The sequence below is a fragment of the Rhincodon typus genome, chromosome 2 (assembly GCF_021869965.1).
Source record: "Rhincodon typus isolate 14 chromosome 2, sRhiTyp1.1, whole genome shotgun sequence".
Lineage (NCBI taxonomy): Eukaryota > Metazoa > Chordata > Chondrichthyes > Orectolobiformes > Rhincodontidae > Rhincodon > Rhincodon typus.
Window position 1 is genome coordinate 80,157,136 of NC_063333.1, and position 20,434 is coordinate 80,177,569.

At 40.7% G+C, this 20,434-nt stretch overlaps 1 protein-coding gene across 1 annotated transcript in view; it reads right to left on the minus strand.

Moving 5' to 3' along the window:
• The window catches only part of LOC109913909 (dynein axonemal heavy chain 11-like), a 336,187-nt gene that overhangs the window by 88,368 nt on the left and 227,385 nt on the right, over positions 1 to 20,434 (minus strand). Inside the window, exons 55-58 of the mRNA XM_048614118.1 lie at positions 17,819 to 17,989; positions 12,962 to 13,084; positions 11,043 to 11,236; positions 2,781 to 2,929 (exon numbers count right to left, since the gene is read on the minus strand). Of these exons, the coding sequence (XP_048470075.1) occupies positions 2,781 to 2,929; positions 11,043 to 11,236; positions 12,962 to 13,084; positions 17,819 to 17,989 (637 nt within the window). The remainder of the gene's footprint in view (positions 1 to 2,780; positions 2,930 to 11,042; positions 11,237 to 12,961; positions 13,085 to 17,818; positions 17,990 to 20,434) is intronic.

Below are 20,434 nucleotides of genomic sequence, written 5' to 3' on the forward strand. Positions count from 1 at the left end.
CAGTTAAACCTTTAATCAGTTAGAAGGTTTTAATTGTTTAATAAATATGTATATGTGAATCCCCAAATTCCTTCCAAGCACAGTCCTGTGAGAACTAAATGTTTTATCAGTGTAAAGAGGTGACACTTTAGGTCAGACAATGCATGCTAGCTGTGAGAACTTGTTTAGAAGCTGTTTGTGTTTTGGCTTGGAGTTGGACAGGTTCTATTTCTAAAAAACACCACATTGCCTTACTGTCTATACATTATGATTTTTGAACAAAATAGAATGTATCTGCAAATACAAATTCACCTCACAGATTTATGTTGGTGTGTGTGCGTGAAAGTGTGAGGGGGGGAAGAGAGAGAGTGTATGTGCGGCACATGCATGGCGGGGGGAAGAGACAGAGAGAGGGAGAAAGTGTGTGTAGGCATGTGTGGGAAGGAGAGTCTGTGTTTCTGAGAGAGACAGTATGTGCATGAGAGAGGATCTGTGTGAGTGTGAGGGAGATTGAGTTTGTGTGTGTGTGTGTGTGTGTGCGCGTGTGTGGGGGGTGTGTGTGTTTGGGGAGAGAGAGAAGTGTGTGTGTGTGTTTGTGTATGCGTGTGGAGAAGTGTGTGTGTGTATGCGTCTGGACAGAAAGTGTGTGCGCGTGTGCGGGCAGAGAGAGAAAGTGTTTGTGTGTGCGTGTGCGTGCATTTGTGGGAGAGAGAGTGCGCATATGTGGAAGAGAGAGCGTGTGTGTGTGTGTGAGAGAGAGAGGGGGGGACAGAGTGTGTGTGTGTCTGTGTGGAGAGAGTCAGAGAGTGTGTGTGTGTGTGTGGGAGAGAAAGAGAGTGTGTGTGTGTGTGCGTGTTTGTGGGAGAGAGAGAGAGTGTGTGTGTGTGCGTGGGAGAGGGAGAGAGTGTGTGTGTATGAGTGTGCCTGCACGTGCGTGTGTGGGAGAGAGACTGTGCGCGCATTATGAAACAGAGACAGTGTGTGTGTGTGTTTGTATGAGAGAAGATCTCTGTTGGTGTGTGTGTGGGTATGTGTGTTTGCGTGAGTCAGTGTGAGTGTGTGTATGTATGTGTGTGTGTGTGTGAGTGAGTGTGTGAGAGAGTATAGCGTGGTGTATCATCTGTAGTGCAACGTGAACCCAAGAGCCCAGATGAGGCCGTCCTCAGGGGTACCGAACTTGGCTATCAGCCTCACACCTAACATGCATTATCTGACCTAAAATGTCACCTCTTCTTTACACTGATAAAACCTTTAGTTCTCTCAAGAGTGTTGACTTAAAAGGAATTCGGAGGTTTACATTTCATATTAATCAATTAAAACCTTCTAACTGATTAAAGGTTTAACAGCATCTTAGGTTTGGTTAGTACATCCTCATCAATGGTGTGAACCTTTGATCTTTTACTTATAAATTCTGTGTCTGATACTATCTCTCTCACTAACATCAGAAGAAGGACTGAGGCTCCGAAATCTTGTGTTTTCAAACTAACCTGTTGGACTATAACCTGGTGTCATGTGATTTCTGACTTTGTCCACGCCAGTCCAACACCACCTCCACATCAAGTATACAAGGCATTGGTGAGACTACTCCTGGCGCACTGTGTAAAGTGTGGTTACTTTATTTATGGAAGTATGTAAATGCATTGGAAGCATTTCAGAGAAGATTTACCAAATACCTGGAATGGGCGGCAATGTGTGAAGCTGGAGGAACACAGCAGTCCAGGCAGCATCAGAGGAGTAGGAAAATTGATGTTTCGGGTCAGGGTCCTGACCCGAAACGTCAACTTTCCTGTTCCTCTGATGCTGCCTGGCCTGCTGTATTCCTCCAGCTCCACACTGTGTTATCTCTGATGCCAGCATCGGCAGTTCTTACTGTCTCCACCTGGAATGGATGGGTGTCTTATGAGGATAGGTTAGACAAGCTAGGCTTGTATCCACTATAGTTTGGAAACGAAAGAGGTGACTTGCCTGAAACATACAAGATCCGGAGGATTCTTGACAGGGTAAATGTAGAAAGGCTACTTCCTCTTTCCCAGAATTACAGATCACTGTTTTAAAGTAAGGAGTCACCCGATTAAAATGGCGATAAGGCAAATTATTATCTCACAGAGGATTGTAAGTCTTTGGAATTCTCTTCTGAGAAAGGTGGTGAAAGCAGGGTTTTTGAACACTTTTAAGGCAGAGATGGATAGATTCCTGGTGAGCAAAAAAGTGAAAGGTTACCAAGGGAGTGCAGGAATGTGGTTTGGATAATGCACTCATATCAGCCATTGTCTTATTAAATGGCAGTGCAAGCTCAAGGGGTTTATTCAGCTCCCTGTTCATGTGTTTGTATGATACATTAGGAATGTAAAAATAATGCAGCATTTTTAATATATAATAGATTGATTTATATTCCTTAGACTTTGGACATTGAGATAATTGGCTTGGAATATTCACTGCTTGTGATATAGTAAGTCCTACTAAACAGAATGAGTCAAAAATAGCAGGCACAATGACAGTCATGATTTTTAATGAAAAATTTGCCTAAACTTTGCGCAAACATTATAACAGTTTTGAAGTTTTCTAGAATTTAACTAATGACTCCATTTCTTCAACTTTCTTGATAATCCTTCCAAAGTCCCTTTCCAGTGTATGTGGCTTCATTCCAAGATTAAAGCCACTCTGACACACAGATTATAACATTTGGAGGTTTTAAATTAAGTTTATTTTAAAACTACCAGAGATAGATCACACACACTTGGTTGAATATTTTTAAGGTTAATAAGGAAAACTAAAAGAGTCAGTAGCCAAGTGATTCATACCAAGTGATTCAACATTTTTAAGAGGATCAACACCAGGGGACAAGATAAAAAACATGGGAGTAGCTGGGTTACTCTCTTCAAATGATTTTGCAAAGTCTATCCGTAGACCATCGACATATGCTGTTCCTAATTTTTCTTCAACAAAGTTACTGTAACAGAACAAAAGGAAGAGTTTATTTTAATGATTCAAGTTTCTTCACTACTTTCTACTCATATCTAGATTTGACAATAAATATATCATGTATTTATTTCATCATACTTTGAGAGTTCATTGCCTGCTGATAGTTTACTGTGTCAGCCAATGAATGTTCAAAAATGAAATAAAATTTGGGTATCCTGAATATAGTGACCCCAACAATCTGTGGAATGGGAACAGTATATCCCATCCTAAGAACCTACGTGTACATTCTTGCAGCTATTGCTAATGCCATCCAAGATCAGCAGGGTCATGGCAAATGTCTGTGGCAGTGGGCTACTCAAGGTTGAGGCTTTTCTGCCATGGTCCCACATGGAAGTGGCTGGAAAGCCTGGCTGAACTATGTGTACCTAGGGGACCAGAGGCCATCTCCTGCTTGCCAAGGAGAGGCCCATTTGTGCTATTAATAAAATAAAATCCATTCTTCATCTCCTAGGATCCAGATTCCAAAACTACTTGTGATCTTCATTTTGGATTCACGTCTACATACCTGCTGGGAACAGCAATTCTGTTTGAAGGCTGGGTTGCTGGAATTCCTGACTTAGGAACTCCCTTTCTTTGCCAGGTCTCACATCAATTGCCTTGTCGAGGTCAGAGTCTCAATCTCCTTTAATGCATTACAGAAACTTTTGCTCTGTGGCAAACAAGGAATTTCCAGGAACAAAAACAGAAATTGCTGGAAACTCTCAGCAGGTCTGGCAGCAATTGTGGAGAAAAATCAGAGTTTTTCAGTGTACCCGAAATGTTAATTCTGATTTCTCGCCACACTTTTTGCCAGATCTGCTGTGGAGAGAAATCAGAATTAACATTTCGGGTACACTGAAAAACTCTGATTTTTCTCCACAATTGCTGCCAGACCTGCTGAGAGTTTCCAGCAATTTCTGTTTTTGTCTTTATTTCAGATTTCCAGCATCTGCAGTTCTTCCGGCTTTTTTGTCAAGGAATTTTCAGGTCATGCTGTGGTCTGTGTGTGTATGACAATTATAGGAAAATACTCTTTTGGAAAAGCTAATTATAACAGGCCTCATCTCACATTGCATTAAAACATGTGAACGCTCATTGAAAGTTGTGCTATTTAATTGGAGATAGTATTAGCTACATGTAATCAAACAGCATTGTTGCAGAATATTGAACTACCCAGTCTGCAGGGCTCTGGGTAATATTTGGAACCTAAATAATCAGTTAGTTTGCCTTATTAAACATTATATCCAAGCCTCAAGTTTGAAAGCACTATACGGGTATCCAAATAAAACATCAAAGTGTAAGTACCTTTTTTTAATTTTAGCTCTTTTATAACCCTTGTACATGTTCCATAGCTCTGTTTTATTAAAATCTTTACTTAAGCAAGTCACTGACACTTGTGCTGGTAACTGTCAAAGATACAGATTCATACTTGCACAGGCCGAAGCATGCACATACACACACTGATCGATTTTATGTCAGTAGCAACAGCTAACATCACAGAACATTTCTGAAATTTGTTGGTACACAAATATCGTGTGCTGTTGTTCATAAAACCTTTATATGTGGAACAGTCACAGACCCATGTCATAAATGCTGTTTTATAAATAAATTAAACAAAACACACACACAGTAAGTCAAATAAAAATCTACTTTTCTGTAATTATAGGCTTTACTAGAACAGAAGATCACTCTTCACCAGTGTAAATTGTGATCATTCCCTCCAATCAACTTACGTAAAGATGACAACTTAGAAAACATAACGTGTGACAAAAACTCATTAATAGCTCATTTGTAGGTGCCTAGAGTATTGTGCACCTTTAGTACTGTGTAATAAAAAGTTAAGTAACAACAAATTAGCACAGTTACATTTGTTCTGCCCAACTTCATGCAAGTTGAAACCATATTTGTAGTTAGCTGATATCAGACATTCATAAAAACTCTGTCAGTTAGCTTAAGAATCATCAAACCAAGCAAATAAAGAAATGTAAAGATACTAAGTTTGATCTAACCAATGTATCTGCAAAGAGAGTACACTCTATTGTTGGCACAGAATCCATTTTTTAAAGTTTATTTCACTAAAGCACAAGTTGACCAGAGTCAAGTACTGGGTCTAAGTGTGTGAGAAATGCTACTGGAATTTGTAAAGGAGGCTCTTGATGGCCTTTTCTCTTTGCATCCAAGCCCAAGGCAGGCTAACCTGCTTAGACTCTGCCTTGTTCCTGACCTCCCACTGCTGGCCTAAAATTTGTCGCTGGGAGGGAGGTGGCTTTGACCATTTAAGGGCCTTAACTGGGGTAAAAATGTTTGGATTGTCTTAGGCTTTGCCTGTGTGCTGTAAAATCGTTGCCAGGTCAGGCACGGGTAGGAACGCAGTGGAAACGACACTGCAAAATTTTACAGGCCATCCTGCCCATGATCCTGCTAACCAGAAACTGAAAGGCCTTATCCTGTGAAAGTAGCTAACTGGCTTATCAATCAACAGCTGTATGTTTGAGCACAGTATCCACTGCTTACAGCAAATATTCTTGAAAGGATGTAATTTGCACGTTGTATGTGATGCTTGGTGGAACATGGTACATTTACGTGTTTGGATTCACTCAGTCTCCCATTCCGTCACCTCTTCATATTATTATCTCACTACCCGTGTATTGAAATCTCCTCTTTAGCAAACAATCCTAAGTTAAATTGTTGTAGATCACTCAGATCTGTTAATTGGATTTCTGATTTGAGGTGAAATGGGGCTCTGAGGCTGGACAGCAGGTGCGGTTATTCAGCTGAAGAAATGTCAGATGAATGCCTTTTAGTAATCCATTAGAATTGTGTTGGAAACACAACACAGGCTGCTGCCACTGGACCTGGCAAGAGAAGTAAGCCATGAACTGAGACCAACTGAGACCCAGAGGCACCTGGAGGTACTGAGTGCTATTGATGAGGTGAAATGAGCTGCAAACAAGCTCCTGACACCTGATTTGGGAATACCTGATAAATACAGTGGATACAAAAATGAATGAGCAAGTGTTTCAGTTTTGAAGCACTGACATTCTTCACACTGCTTCACAAATCAAAGATGATGAAATACAGTAGATAGACTAATTCAAGAATAATGAGTAACACAGCTGTTTCTTCCAGAATTAAACAAATAATTGAAGATACTTCTGTAATATAAGGGAAACTACAGCATGGTATGAGGTCATTTGCCCACTGTTTCCATGCCAACCAAATAAGAATTGCCTAAGCTAATTCTTTCAGGTCTTGGTCCATAGCCCTACAGGTTATGGCATCTCAAGGGTATATCTGTATGTTTAAAAAATATGATGTAGGTTTCTGTGTCTCCCACCATTTCTAGCAGTAAGTTACAGTCTTCCACCATCCGTCAGTGAAAAGAAAAATCACTCATTCTCTAATCTTTTTGCGAATGACATATCTACATACCAGGTTGAAAACCACTTTGCTAATGGAAACGGGTTCTCAATTTTATACGCATCATATAAATCCATGGTCTGCCTCCGCTGTTCCAAAGAAAACACTCCCAACTTATCCCATCTTAGATATTTTCTAAGCAACCTGTTCAGAGACGTTATTATACACCCCTGGAGCAGGTGGGAATTGAACCTGGCCCTCAAACCTCCTGGTCCAGGGGTAATACACTACTGCTGCACAGCAAGAGCCCAATCTTATCCCATGTTTCCTCATAGCTCAAATTCTCTTCTCCTATTAACACTGTTGTCAATCTCTTCTAGTGCAGCACACACTTCATATAATTGATGACCAAAACTATATTAGTACTTTAGCTGTGGCCTAACTTGTGCATTTTCCAATCAAAATCGACTCCTGCTCTTATATTCTGTGCTTTGGCTATGAAGGAAACTAGCTTGACTGTCTTCTTACCTTTTCCTAACCAAGTTATCTTCCTGTCCTGTTAACTTCAGGGATCTGTATGCATGTCTACCAAGGACCCTCTGTTCCTGTACATTTCTTAGAATCCTCCCATTTTTTGTTTATTCTCTTGTCTTCTATGTCTTCTTCAAATGCATTATCTCACAATTCTCCAGATTGAGCTTCATTTACTACTTTTCTGCTCACCTGCACGACCAGCCCACCTGGCAAACCTCTCCCTACAGTCAAATGCATTCTTCCTCACCATTAAACACAAAACCAGTATTTGCAACATCCACAATTCTCTTAAGTAGACCACTGCATTTGAGGCTAACACATTGATCTTTACCACAGACAGCAAAGGGATCAACAATGAGCCCTGAAATCAGAAAATACCTATTAACTACTAGCCTTTTCTTACTGTATTTAGCCAATTTTGGACCTGACTTGCCCCTTTCCCTTGATCCCAAAAGCTTTCAATTTGCCATCAGTCTGCTATATGGAAACCTATTAAAAAGATTTGCTTGAAATCACAGGGCTAAATAAAATGTGAAATGCTCATCAACTGTCCTTGCTACCTGTTCAAAAATTAAATCAAGTTCTTCAGACATAATCTTCTCTTAACGAATCCATGCTGAGTCACCTTAATAAATCAGTGTCTTTCTAAATAATGATTATATTTTCTCTCAGAACATTTTCCAATAGCTTGTCTGTCAATGGATGAATGACCTGCAATTACTCAAGTTATCCTTCCCTCCCATTTTAAACAATGGTAAAAGTTAGTGGTCCTTCAGCACCATACTTTTAGCCAGAAAGGATTAGAAAATAATGGTCGAGCCCTTGATGTTCTTTTCCTCATTTCTCTTATGCTAAGATATATTTCACCCTGGCTTAATGATTTATCTATGTTCAAGGATACTAAATACCTCAATATTTCCTTCCGCACTACATTAATTCCATCCAACATTTCACAGTCCTCCTCAGTAACTATGATTGGTGGGATTTTTGTGGAGAGTGTGGGAAAGTTAAATCACAAAATTTCCCTAATCAGTAAACCGGTCTACTTTAAACACAATTTTTTTGTGTTATGGAAGCAAGAGCAGGATAAAGTCAGGTTTGCTGCCTTTGGATGTAGGCCCAAGGCAGCAATGGAAGATTGCCAGGCTAGCAGGCCAGTACACCTACTTTTCTTTCTTGGAACATCAACTAAGTTCTAATAATGAATGTCATTGCCTTAAACCCTCACAACAACATGCCCCTTCGGTATCCATCGTAATCTCCATGCTCTATAACACCTCTGCACCCCCATGCTCCCTCATGCCCCCTCCAGGCTCTATTATCCTCCCCATTCCACCTTCATGTTCCTTCACATTTCCCATTCCACCTCCATATCTTCAAACCTTTCCATGCTCCTTTATCTTCTTCATGCACTAATATACCCTTGTTCCCCCTCATACTTTGCGTGCCCCCACACGCCCTCATGTTCTACATGACATCACTATGGCCCCATTCCCCCTCATTTTGCCCCATGCTAACTCCATGCTCCCTACCACAACTCTGCCTAACCCCAACTTATATTTTCCATAGCCACTCACCCAGAATCCATTAGGGTAGACCCCAGGGAGACAGGTCTTTGAAATGGAGATAAGACAAGATGGCCAAAGCAACCCCAAATTAATCAAGATGCAGAGATATTGAGAACAACTATTAGCTAAAAAAATGACCATACTACCAGTAGTTACCTATTCAAACTGCAATTAAAAGATAATCTTATTTGGAGAAAAAAGTGTAAAAGTCAAATAAAATTTTAGGCAGAGGTCATCCAGAAGGAAAAAACACAACTGAAAAGCATGCATGTCATCAGTACAATCACCTACTTTTTTGTGGTGCTCCGGGGCTTGAAGGTTTCCTGCATTTTATAGTTAGAGTTGTTTACAACTGAAGGCAGAGAAGGAAGAGAAAGGCCCTAGCAATAACTCTGAGCTATGCTTGGAGCACATAGAGAGGGATAGTGGGGATGCACCATATCAGGTGACGAAAGTGGACGAACTTACAATTTGCCTATCTGCGGCATTTTAACACAGCAACCTAAAGGGAACAGATGTTGTCATGTGGATTCCAATGATACAATTTCAATTGGAGGAACAACTGATTGAGTTCAGAGTTTGAATCAGATAAGTTTCAAAACTGAATGAGGTTGATCAAGGCCTATGCCTCAATTTAACGGTGCATTGCTTAATGCTCTGCTGGGAATAGGTGAGGAATTGATTTGGAAATACTCCTCCAAGCAACAGGATGAAGAAATCAAACAAAATAAAACAAAGACCTGTGGATGCTGGAAATCTGAAGAAATTACTGGAGATACTAAGCAGAGCTGAATAAATGTTCTTCAGAACTTGATGAAGGGTCACTGGATTCAAAACGTTAACTTTGCTCTCAGACCTGCTGAGGATGATGAAATCTGAAAGAAGCAGCCATCACATTCCTGATTTCAGTATAGGCAAGGTAAGTGCAGGATGCTCTTTAATTAAGTAAGCCAGGAAAACAGAATGCAACTGCATATTCACTGTATTTGCAATTACTGCCCCTTCTCTCTGCCTTTGTCACACCATACCCAACACAGTTCACACCTCACCTACATTGCAAGATTAACCATCCTTCTCTTTCTCACATTTCAATCTATGTATCTCTCATCATGGTCCTAATGCAATTAAATACCTCTCATGCATTCATCAGGTGCACACTGCCAATACATCAGGGTTAAAGTAGGTCACTAGATCTGTTTTTGACTGGGTTGCAGAAGAGAACTCAGAGTACAAGGGCAAGGGAGAAAACTGGATGTGGTCTTTCACAGCTCTCACAGCTGACAGGTGCAGAACTATTGGAGAGCAATCAGATGGAAGTTTACTCAAAATGCTTCTGTATTTTGCCTGTTGCTCCTTCCTGCATTCTCTGACACACCACCTGCCCCTGTTGTCAACTCCTGACATGCTGCCTCCTCTGCCAAGGGCAAAGTACATTCCTCTGAAGGTGCAGGTGAACTAGTCCTTGGTGGGGAATCTCATGGTCTCCAAAACCCAGAGATCATCAGCCAAGAGCACCCTATCAGTGCAGGAATTTAGTCAGCCTGTTTCTATATCTACTGAAAACACAGAGCTTATACTATGTAGATAATCCGAGTGTGGCCAGAAGATGGTACAAACTTAAATGTGTATCAACAGATCAGACTAAATGTTGCAATAGCAATTTAAAAAAAAACAAAATAAGGGACTTTGTCTGAATGCACACAGCATTTGCAACAATGTAGATGAATTGATGGCGTAAATGGAAGTAAGTAGCTGTGATTTATTTACCATTACAGAGACTTGACTGCAAGGTGACCAAGGCTGGGAACTCAATGTTCAAAGGTATTCAATATTTAAGAAGGATAGGCAAAAAGGTAAGGGAGATAGGTAGCACTTTTAATAGAAGGGGGGGATCAGTATATTAGCGAGTGAGGACTTTAGATTGGGTAGAACTAAGAAACAGCTAGAGGCAGCGAACATTTGTGAAAGTTGTTTTTAGGCAACGGACAGCATTGGTAATGAAGGGCACAGTAAATTTGAGGTATATGTAATCCGGTTAATACAGAACTTCAAACTACATATTGACTGAGAAAATCTAGTTAGCAGTATTGCTACGGAAGATGAATTTCTAGAATGTATGCAAGATAGTTTCTGGAACACACTCTGGAATTGTGTTGAGGAACTAAGTATAGAACAGGCTATTTTGATCTCGTATTGTGCAATGAGAAAGTGTGAATTAATAATCTCACTGTAAAGGAGCCTCCAGTGAACAGTGACCATATTAAGATAGAATTTGAAATCAAGTTTGAATGTAATGTAGTTCAATCCAAAAGTAGGGTCTTACATCTAAACAAAGTAAATCATGAAGGTAAGAGAGGCAAACCGGTTTTTGGTGGATTGGGAAACTACATTAACATGTACAATGGTAGATAAGCAATGGAAATCATTTAATGAATTAATACTTGCCTACCACAAATTTACATTTCCACAAGGTACAAAAAATCCAACAGGAAAGGTAATCCAATCAGAAATCAATAAAGATCAACAATGTAGGTGTGTAGTGATGGATTAACTTGAAGCTAATGTTACATGTTTTGAAAAGCCTCGCAGCTAAGCCTTCAAATCATTATACACATTCCTTACACAATTTGGAGCAATTACCTCACGGCATATGTCATCCTGTCAGGTCTCAGAGCTCTGAGCATAATAAGTTTCTGAAGTGAGCTCTTCTTTTTCCACTCCTGAGGAAACTTCTCCTTTTCAGGACATTCTGATTCAACAAACTTCTTCCAGCGTTTGGCTGAGCCTTCAATGTCTCTGTCTAATCCACGAAACTCATCCATCATTGCCATAGTCTAAAAATAGTCAAAAACATACATTTCTATCTTGTTTATTTGTGAGATTTTATACCACTTAAAGGATTACCAATATTTGAAGGTCCTTGACTATACCTACTCATCTATGTCACCACAAATGTATTTCTAACAAATGTGCTTTTTTCTAAAACAACATCTGCACAGCATCTTCAACTAGAAAAGCATTTCAAAACAATTCACTGAATATCATCAGACAAAATTTGACACTCAGACACAAAAAGAGATATTAGGATAGGTCACCAAATGCATGGTAATAGGCATATTTTCTAAGAAGTATCTCCTAAAGAGGAGAGAAGTGGTGACGTTCAGGAGGGAATTCTAAAACCTCCATGCTAGAAACTGGGCAACACTGCCACCAATTGTAGCATCAAGGAAATTGGAATGCATAAATGATGATAATTGGAGGAATGTAGGTTTCTAGAGAGGTTACGGGTCTGGAAGACATTACAGTGAAAGGAAGACCTGAGACCGTTGAGGGGTTTAAAGGCAAGGTTAAGAATTTTAAATTTTAAGGTTGTTCAGGGCAGGTATGATACCTGGATGGGCTGGAATGAATTAGGATATGGGCAATGCTTTAATTAAGGGGTGAAAGACAGGACTGGAATAGTTGAGTCTAATGCTAAGTAAAACACAGTAGACTTCAAGAACAGATTTGAATGTAAGATGGGCTGACTTAGATTGGAGATGGGTGATACTATGGAGGTGGAAGTCAGAGGTCTGGTGATAGAGAAGGAACAGGGTTGGCAGCTCACCTCAGAGACAAACAGATTGCAAACAGTCTGGTTCAGCCTCAGACAACCGTCAGGGAGAATAAAAAAAAGGCTTAAATTATTGCAGGATTGAGACACTGACTTCACTCTTCCCATCATTTAAGTGGAGAAGATTTTTGCCAGAATTTGATTCTGGGGAAACAGTGTAAAAAATCCAAACCAGCGGAGGAAAGTCAAGAGAGATACTGACGAAGCAGAGCCAGGTCCTATCAGCGTGCATGAGATATTGTGATTTTAGATGATGAAACTATAGGATAGCTGACCATTGAGAAATAGATGAGATACAGTATAAATAAGGATTAAAATTGGCTGAAGGGCCTGTTCCTGTGCTGTATAGAATTGTATATAGTCAAGCACAAAACTGCTGGTAAACTACAATATTTGTCACAACAATTCTGTTATCGTGGTGATGGATCTTAGAAGAGGTGGTGTGCTGTGTAATGATCTAAAGAGACATCCAAGTCTCACTTGTTGGTAAGATTATGTTTTTAAATAACATTGTTCAACTATTTACACCGCTATAACACAACGCTGCACACAGAATCATCTCCCTGCAGAGTCTATAATCTATTATGCCACTGCTGTTTACATATTTAAGCAACTCTCAAATGGAAGGAAAATTAGTCATTTTCCAAAATAAGCATATGTTTTCTTTGTTCAGTTTTTATTCCTCTCTTTATGTAGGCTATGCTTTATGACACATGTAAAAACAACATTCGTACTATCTATTTTCTTTCAGACTAAAAAATAATAGGAGGTCCTGATTCAGACCATGTAGATTTATCTTGAGCATTAAGTACACTAACTGGACATGTGGTAAATATTATTCTAATAGGTCATGTATAACAACTTGTATTTACATTGACAGTAAATATAGAAAACACTCAAAATTGCTTCCCACACAAAATAAAAAACACAAACGACCTAAAATGACCTTGATGGCACTCCAGGATTGAGTGGAGAGAAAATCAACAGGACTCTTATACATTTGCTCTACTTTGAATCTCAGGAAAAAGTCAAGCTCTTCCGGATCTATTTCACTGTTCATCAACAGGATCTGTAAAATAAAACAATTTAAAATGTTCAATTTGAGGCTTTTCGTATCCTTTCCAAGTATGTTTGAAAACAATAAAGGAGAAATTTTAGCTCAACAACAACAACAAAAACAGAAGTTAATGTTAACTCTGATTTTTTTTTCTCCACAGATGCTGCCAGACTTGCTGAGCTTTTCCAACAACTTCTGTTTTTGTTCCTGATTTACAGCATCCGCAGTTCTTTCGGTTTTTATTCAATATTTAACTCACTGCCACATCTCTTCTAAGCATGCCCACCTTGAAGAAGCTCTGCTCCTCTCTCCGACAGGATTTCCCTTCCAATCTTTCTCCTTGTTCACCAACATTAATTTCACTGTCACTCCTGGTGTTTGACTGAGTATTTGCTAAAACTCATTTCCACAGCCATATCACAGTCCTCAGTCACTGCTTCCAGCTCAGACTCACCCCACGTGGATTCCAACTGAAGTTTCATCCCTCATGTTTGGAATCCTCCCAGGATCACAGATATCTCTGTGACATTCAACGTTCCACAGACAGGTGCACTCATCACATCCTGAGATCCACACTCAGTGCCATGCGGCGCCACATGCACACTCTCAACCTTTCTCTCCAACAGCATGGCATCACGCTGGCTCATGGCTGCACCACTCTGCAGTTCCACTTCATCCTCCGGCTCATTTGCTGTGCTAACATGAAACTTTTTATTTTCCTTTCAGGCATCAAGGCCCACAAGATGCAACAACTCAGAGATACTCATGGCTCTCTGGAAACTTTCTCTCCTTCCCTTCCCTCTGACTCCATCCCATCCCCCAACCCCACCTCCTGTCGGGTATTCACCATCCCTCCTAACCTTCAGCGCTCTGATGCTGAACGTTCTGTACTCAGCAAAGTCCTCAGCTTTATTCCTCTGCATCCCCACCTTAACAAATTTCAGGCATGATATGACATTGAACTCGTCTTCCGCTGTCTTCGCCTCTGTGCTCATTTCTTTGGACAAAGAATCTTCTCCCCGTCCCACAGACCCCTTTGCCCAGTTCCAATACTCTCCCTCCAACTGGACTCCTCCCTCTGGCCTTTTACCGGCACTCGATCTGCTCATCGAGAACTGTCGACATGGCATTAGTCGCCTCAATTTCGCTGCCCCTCTCACCAAATCCAACCTATTTCCCTCTGAACCGACTGCACTCCGTGCACTCAGATCCAACCCTGACTTTGTTATTAAGCCTGCCGATGAGGGTAGTGCTGTTGTAGCCTGGCGTAAGGACCTCTACATTGCAGAGGCTGAGCACCAGCTCTCAGATACCTCCTCCTATCTTTCCCTGGACCATGACTCCACCATGACACATCAGGCCATTGTATCTACTATGGTAACTGATCTCATTTCATCTGGTGATCTCCCCACCAACTGCTTCCAAGCAAACAGTACCTCAGCCCTGCACAGCTTGCTTCTACCTCCTTCCAAAAATCCACAAACAGGACTATCCGGGTAGACCCATTGTTTCAGCCTGCTCCTGCCCCACAGAACTCATCTCTTCCTACCTTGTCTCAGTCTTCTCTCCCCTGGTCCAATCCCTGCCCACGTACATCCGTGATTCCTCTGATGCCTTACGCCGGTTTCAAAACTTCCAGTTTGCAGGTTCCAGCAGCCTGCTCTTTACCATGAACGTGCAATCCCTTTACATATCCATTCCCCACCAGGGGGGTCTTAGGGCCCTCGCTTCTTCCTGGAACAAAGACCTGAACATCCCCACCCACCGCCACCCTTCTCCGCTTAGCTGAGCTCGTCCTCACCCTCAACAACTTCTCTTTTAACTCCTCTCATTTTCTTCAGGTAAGAGGGTTGGCCATGGGTACCCGCATGGGGCCCAGTTATGCCTGTCTCTTCATGGGATATGTGGAACTTTCCTTGTTCCAGTCCTATTCCGGCCCCCACCCACAACTCTTTCTACGATACATCGATGATATTGTCGGTGCTGCTTCCCTCTCTCGTCCAGGATTGGAAAAGTTCATCGATTTCACTTCCAATTTCCACTCTGCCCTCACTTTCACCTGGTCTATCTCTGACTCCTCCCTTCCCTTCCTCGACATCTGTTTCCATTTCTAAGGAGAGACTGGCCACTAATATCCATTACAAACCCACTGACTCCCACAGCTAGCTGGACTATACATCCTCACACCCCACTTCCTGTAAAGACTCCATCCCATTCTCTCAGTTCCTCCGTCTCAGTCGCATATGTTCAGATGAGGCCAACTTCGACAAGGGAGCCTCCGAAATGTCCACCTTCTTCCTCAACTAAGGATTCCCCAGCTCTGTTGTCGACAGGGCCCTCAACTGGGTCTGACCCATCTCCTGCACTTCCACCCTCACCCCTTCTCTTCCCTTCTGCAACAGCGATAGGGTTCCCCTTGTCCTTACCTACCATCTCACCTGCATCCACGTCGAGAAGATCATCAGACGCCATTTCCGCCACCTCCAGTGAGATACCACCACCAGACACGTACTTCCCTCCACTCCCTTGTCCACCTTCTGCAGGGACCGTTCCTTCTGGGACACCCTCGCCCACACTTCCTTCACCCCCCAAAACACGCCCACAGTCCTACAGCACCTTCCCCTGCAACTGGCGATGGTGTAACGCCTGCCCATTTACCTCCTCCCTCCCCCGTATCCAAGGACCCAAACATACCTTCCAGGTGAAGTAACACTTCACCTGCACTTCCCAGAATCCAGTCTACTGCATTTGCTGCTCACAATGTGGTCTCCTCTACATTGGGGAAACGAAGCGTAGACTGGGTGACTGCTTCGCAGAACATCTACGTTCTGCTCGCAAAAAGACCCTGAGCTACCTGTTGCCTGCCACTTTAACACACCACCCTGCTCCCTGGCCAATATCTCTGTCTCTGGCTTGCTGCAGAGTTCCAGGAAAGCTCAATGTAAGCTTGAGGACCCTGCAGCCCTCCGGACTCAATATTGAGTTCTGAGGAAGGGTCACTGGACCCGAAACGTTAACTCTGTTTTTTCCTTCACAGATGCTGCTTGACCTGCTGAGCTTTTCCAGCAACATTGTTTTTGTTCGAGTTCAATAATTTTAGGGCCTGAACTCTTCCATGGCCTAGCTCCCTACCCCACACACCAGGCCTTGTTATCACATAGCCTGCCATTACACACTACCTATTGTTAGTCACTAACAGTCCCCATTAACAACTATTCACCCTCCTAACCAGATTGTTATCAATGCCTTTGTCTATCCAACTGCTCTTTTCTCTCTTCTGGCTCTATCCTATCGTTTACTCCCTACCCAATCCCCCTCCCTATTTTCTGCATATACACAACATTTTCCCAGCTACCATCGGTTTTGAGGAAGGGTCGCTGGACCCGAAATGTTAACTCTGATTTTCTCTCCACAGATGCTGCCAGACCTGCTGAGCTTTTCTGGCAACGTTTGGTTTTGTTCCCGATTAACAACATCCACAGTTATTTCGGCTTTTATTTGAAATTTTAGCTCACTGGACCCGATACTGCTTAGACTTCAGATAATCTGTGCATGATGACAGAAAACCTTTCGTTTGTTGTTACGTTTATCCTAAAGTTCCAAGAAAAGTTGTCACATTAAAAGTCCAACAGCCTTTAACAGCAAATCAAATTTATAAAATAATTTTATCAAATATGTCAGGCAACCAAGCTGGACTCTTTCCTGCTCAAACTAATCACTTGCTCTGATTTGAACACTGCAGGCAACTCATGCACTCAATTCCCAAAACAGTTGCTGGGTCTTCTTAACTGGGGGTGCCCTTCGAAAATTTCACAGCCATTGTTTTCAGCCTGATCACATCTAATTCTAAGTCACACTGGCTGGCAAAGTTTTGGACATTTTTAAAATGCAAGAATTATTCCATGAACTGCATATGGATGCTTTCCTGTTTCATGAATGGTGTTCTACTGTCCTTTCCAAAAATGGTTTCCAGGACAAAATTTCAACAAGAAGTATTTAAACAACAGTGCACAGTTAATTAGAAAATAGAAAATATTTAGAGAAATTTTGCTGCTGGGACTCTACAATGACAATTTTCACAGCAATTTGGCTGATCTTGTTTCAGTATGACCAGGTTATTAAGAATTTACATGCATCTATATGATAGGCATTCGACATGTAGCTGTATTCTAACAGTTACTCCTTTTTCAAAGGTTTTGTTAAGATTATTAGTTTAATTATTGGAGGCTGTAGTAGGATGGAAGGTTCATAACATATAATTGCAAACAATTTCATTTTCAAATATATTTCACTGCATGCTGCCACATATTATAAAATCCAGATTTCAATTGAGTTTCTGTTAATGTGTTAAACTGCAAAACATAACTTCCCTATGTGAAAATTACTTGCTATGAACCAGTTAGAGACTTAAGTACATTTTTGCGAACAGGGAATTAAAGGATCAAACTCACCTAGGATTTCTGACTTGCAAATAAGAAATCTATATTGAAGTTATTGACTGAATATAGAGCAATCTCATTAGCAACATCAATACAAGCAAATTATTGTACAATTAAAGACTCCGTTCTAAGCATTCTGATAAATACATTGTGAATGAAATCCCAAGGATTTTGATAATCTATACTGTCAATGGATAGTGAATTGCAACATTTACTGGTCACACACAATGCTAGAAATGTAGTGAATCAGGCCACAAAACATTTGGAATGACTAAAACACCAGAGACAATTTGCACAAATAAATTACCTGGAAAGTTGTGTGAGAAATAAATACAACCTTGTCTTTTTCAAAGAGACCTCTGCTGGTATAGAGAAACACAGAATGTGTGATGGAGTCTGTAAGGTTTGTTACTCGCTCCTTCAGATCCTCTGACTGTTCTGTCCGTTCAATAGCCTTACGAAATACAATGTTAAAGGCCTAAAGTAAATTAAAAATATTTCAGTTAACCAACAGGCATTAGTGTGATTGTCATGCTATATGGCATCGAAAGAGATGATGGGAGTTTATTTTGGCATGTTATTTCCTCTTTTTTTCCTCTTCCTGAGCAGCACAAGGTCGATATGCCTCATTATTCTTCATGGCACAGCAGTACTGACCTGTGGTTACTATTTTTTAAATTGTCATTTGTACATTATTTAGTAATGAATGTGGAATCAACCAGTTAATCTATCAACCTTTGATCCTGCTGTATCACCTCCAGATAAGGCAAAAAGATGACTCTCTGAGAGATTACTTTACAATGCATTGTCCCGCATGGATTACACAATATAGACAAATTGTAATTATGCTTGCCACAGTTTTCTGACAACTGAAATTAATGGATGTATCATTCCGATAGGTAGATTTCTTTGATGACAACATATCCTATGTTTATTTGAGTAATGGTCAATCTTATGCAAAAGCCAACTCCTGTATTTTGATAAAACATCATTTAATTTTCATTTTCGTTTATGCTGTATCATCAATTCTTGATGTTTGGCTAAAAATCCAAATGCATGTACTTTTGGCTCTTCTGAAATTATATTCTGGGGATGGAGTCTGCATGAACAGGTGCTGACCTAGCAACTCTGTGATAGTAAACCAATGACAAAGTGTGGATTTCAACTTCTTCAAAATATTACCCATGTAAAAGTTGATACTAACATTCTTGTAGTCTTAGAAACCTGACTTATGCAAAGCATATATTGCATACATGAGATAAACTCTTTGCTGCTTGTTGCTATAATCTACATTGTTTAGAGAGTAGGTGTGTTTCAGCAGTTTATTTCAACATTCAAAACAACACACTTGATTGCACAGCATGTGCTGAAAACTTAGATCATAGTTCATGTGCTTTGAAATATACCTTTTAGGTTTAAAACATGCTGTTTTAAGAATTAAAATTTAAGTTAACTATAGAAAATGGAATAAATACAATTAAAGGAAGCTTGGTGTCTATTATCCTTAAAAGATTATGGACATATGGAGTTAAGGGGTGAGGAGCTAGAAATCTAAGACCATGAAACAACAGGTACATTTTTTTAGCTAAACAGCTGGAGTATGATATCTATTATCCTTGCAGTAATGACATTCAACATTTGAATAGAGAGTTAGAGATCTTTGTTTCAAAGAAGAAATTGCAAATGAGGGATAATTAACTTAAAAATCAAAACCGAAAGAACTGTGGATGCTATAAATTCCAAGGAACATTCTGAGGAAGGGTCATCAGACCTGAAACATTAACTCTGATTTCTCTTCACAGATGCTGCCAGACTTGCTGAGCTTTTCCAGCAATTCCTGTTTTTGTAACTTAAAAGTCAGTTTGAGAATAGCTCAGAGCAGGCTACGTCATCATGGAGATAGGTAGAGTTCATTGGAAAATGCTTTGCTTTTGATTTAACTTTGCGTTTTCTGGGAGAAGATTTTAGGTATACATACTATGCAGCTCATTGAAAGAAGTTAACCAAAATAATTGATGGTTAGATAGGTCTGAACTAAAAGAAGAATAAATTCCTGCCTTCAGCATTGACCATGTGGAAGGCAGATGACACTTAATCTCAGTTTAAATTTTGTGAGCAACAGAAGCTGGAAGATTGCCTAGGTTGAAGCTGGTGGCAAAATGTACAATGAGCCTCAATGTTTAGTTTCAAAAAAATGCAACCAAAAAAGCAGCTTGTAAGCAATGAAAAAGTAACTGGAACAATGGAATGAAGCTTCCACAGTCACTGGAGGGCAACAAGGCCATCTATGTGTGGAACCATGGGAGATGGATGAGATACTAAACAAGTATCTCCTGTTGGTATTTACTGTGGAGAAGGACATGGAAGCTAGAGAACTAAGAGAAATAAACAGTGATATCTTGAAAAGTGTCTATATTACGGAAGAGGAGGTGCTGGAAGTCTTAAAATACATAAAAGGTTGATAAATCCCCAGGACCTGATCAGGTGTACCCCAGAACTTCGCAGGAAGCTAGGGAAAGGATTACTGGGCCCCTTGTTGAGATGCTTGTATCAATAGTTATGGGTGAGGTGCTGGAAGACTGGAGGTTGGCTAATGTAGTGGCAATATTAAAGAAAGGTTGGTAAGGAAGTGCCAGAGAACTACAGCCTGTTGAGCTCGACTTCAGTGGTGGATAAGTTGTTGGAGGGGATTCTGAGGGACAGCATTTAAATGCATTTGGAAAGGCAAGGACTAATTAGGAATACTTAACATGGCTTTGTGTGTGGGAATCGTGTCTCACTAACTAGACTGAACTTTTTGAAGAAGTGACAAAGAAGGTTTATTAAGACAGAGCAGTAGATGTTGTCTATATGGACTTCATGATGTGGAAATGTCGGTGTTGGTCTGGGGTGGACAAATTCAGAAGTCACACAACACCAAGTT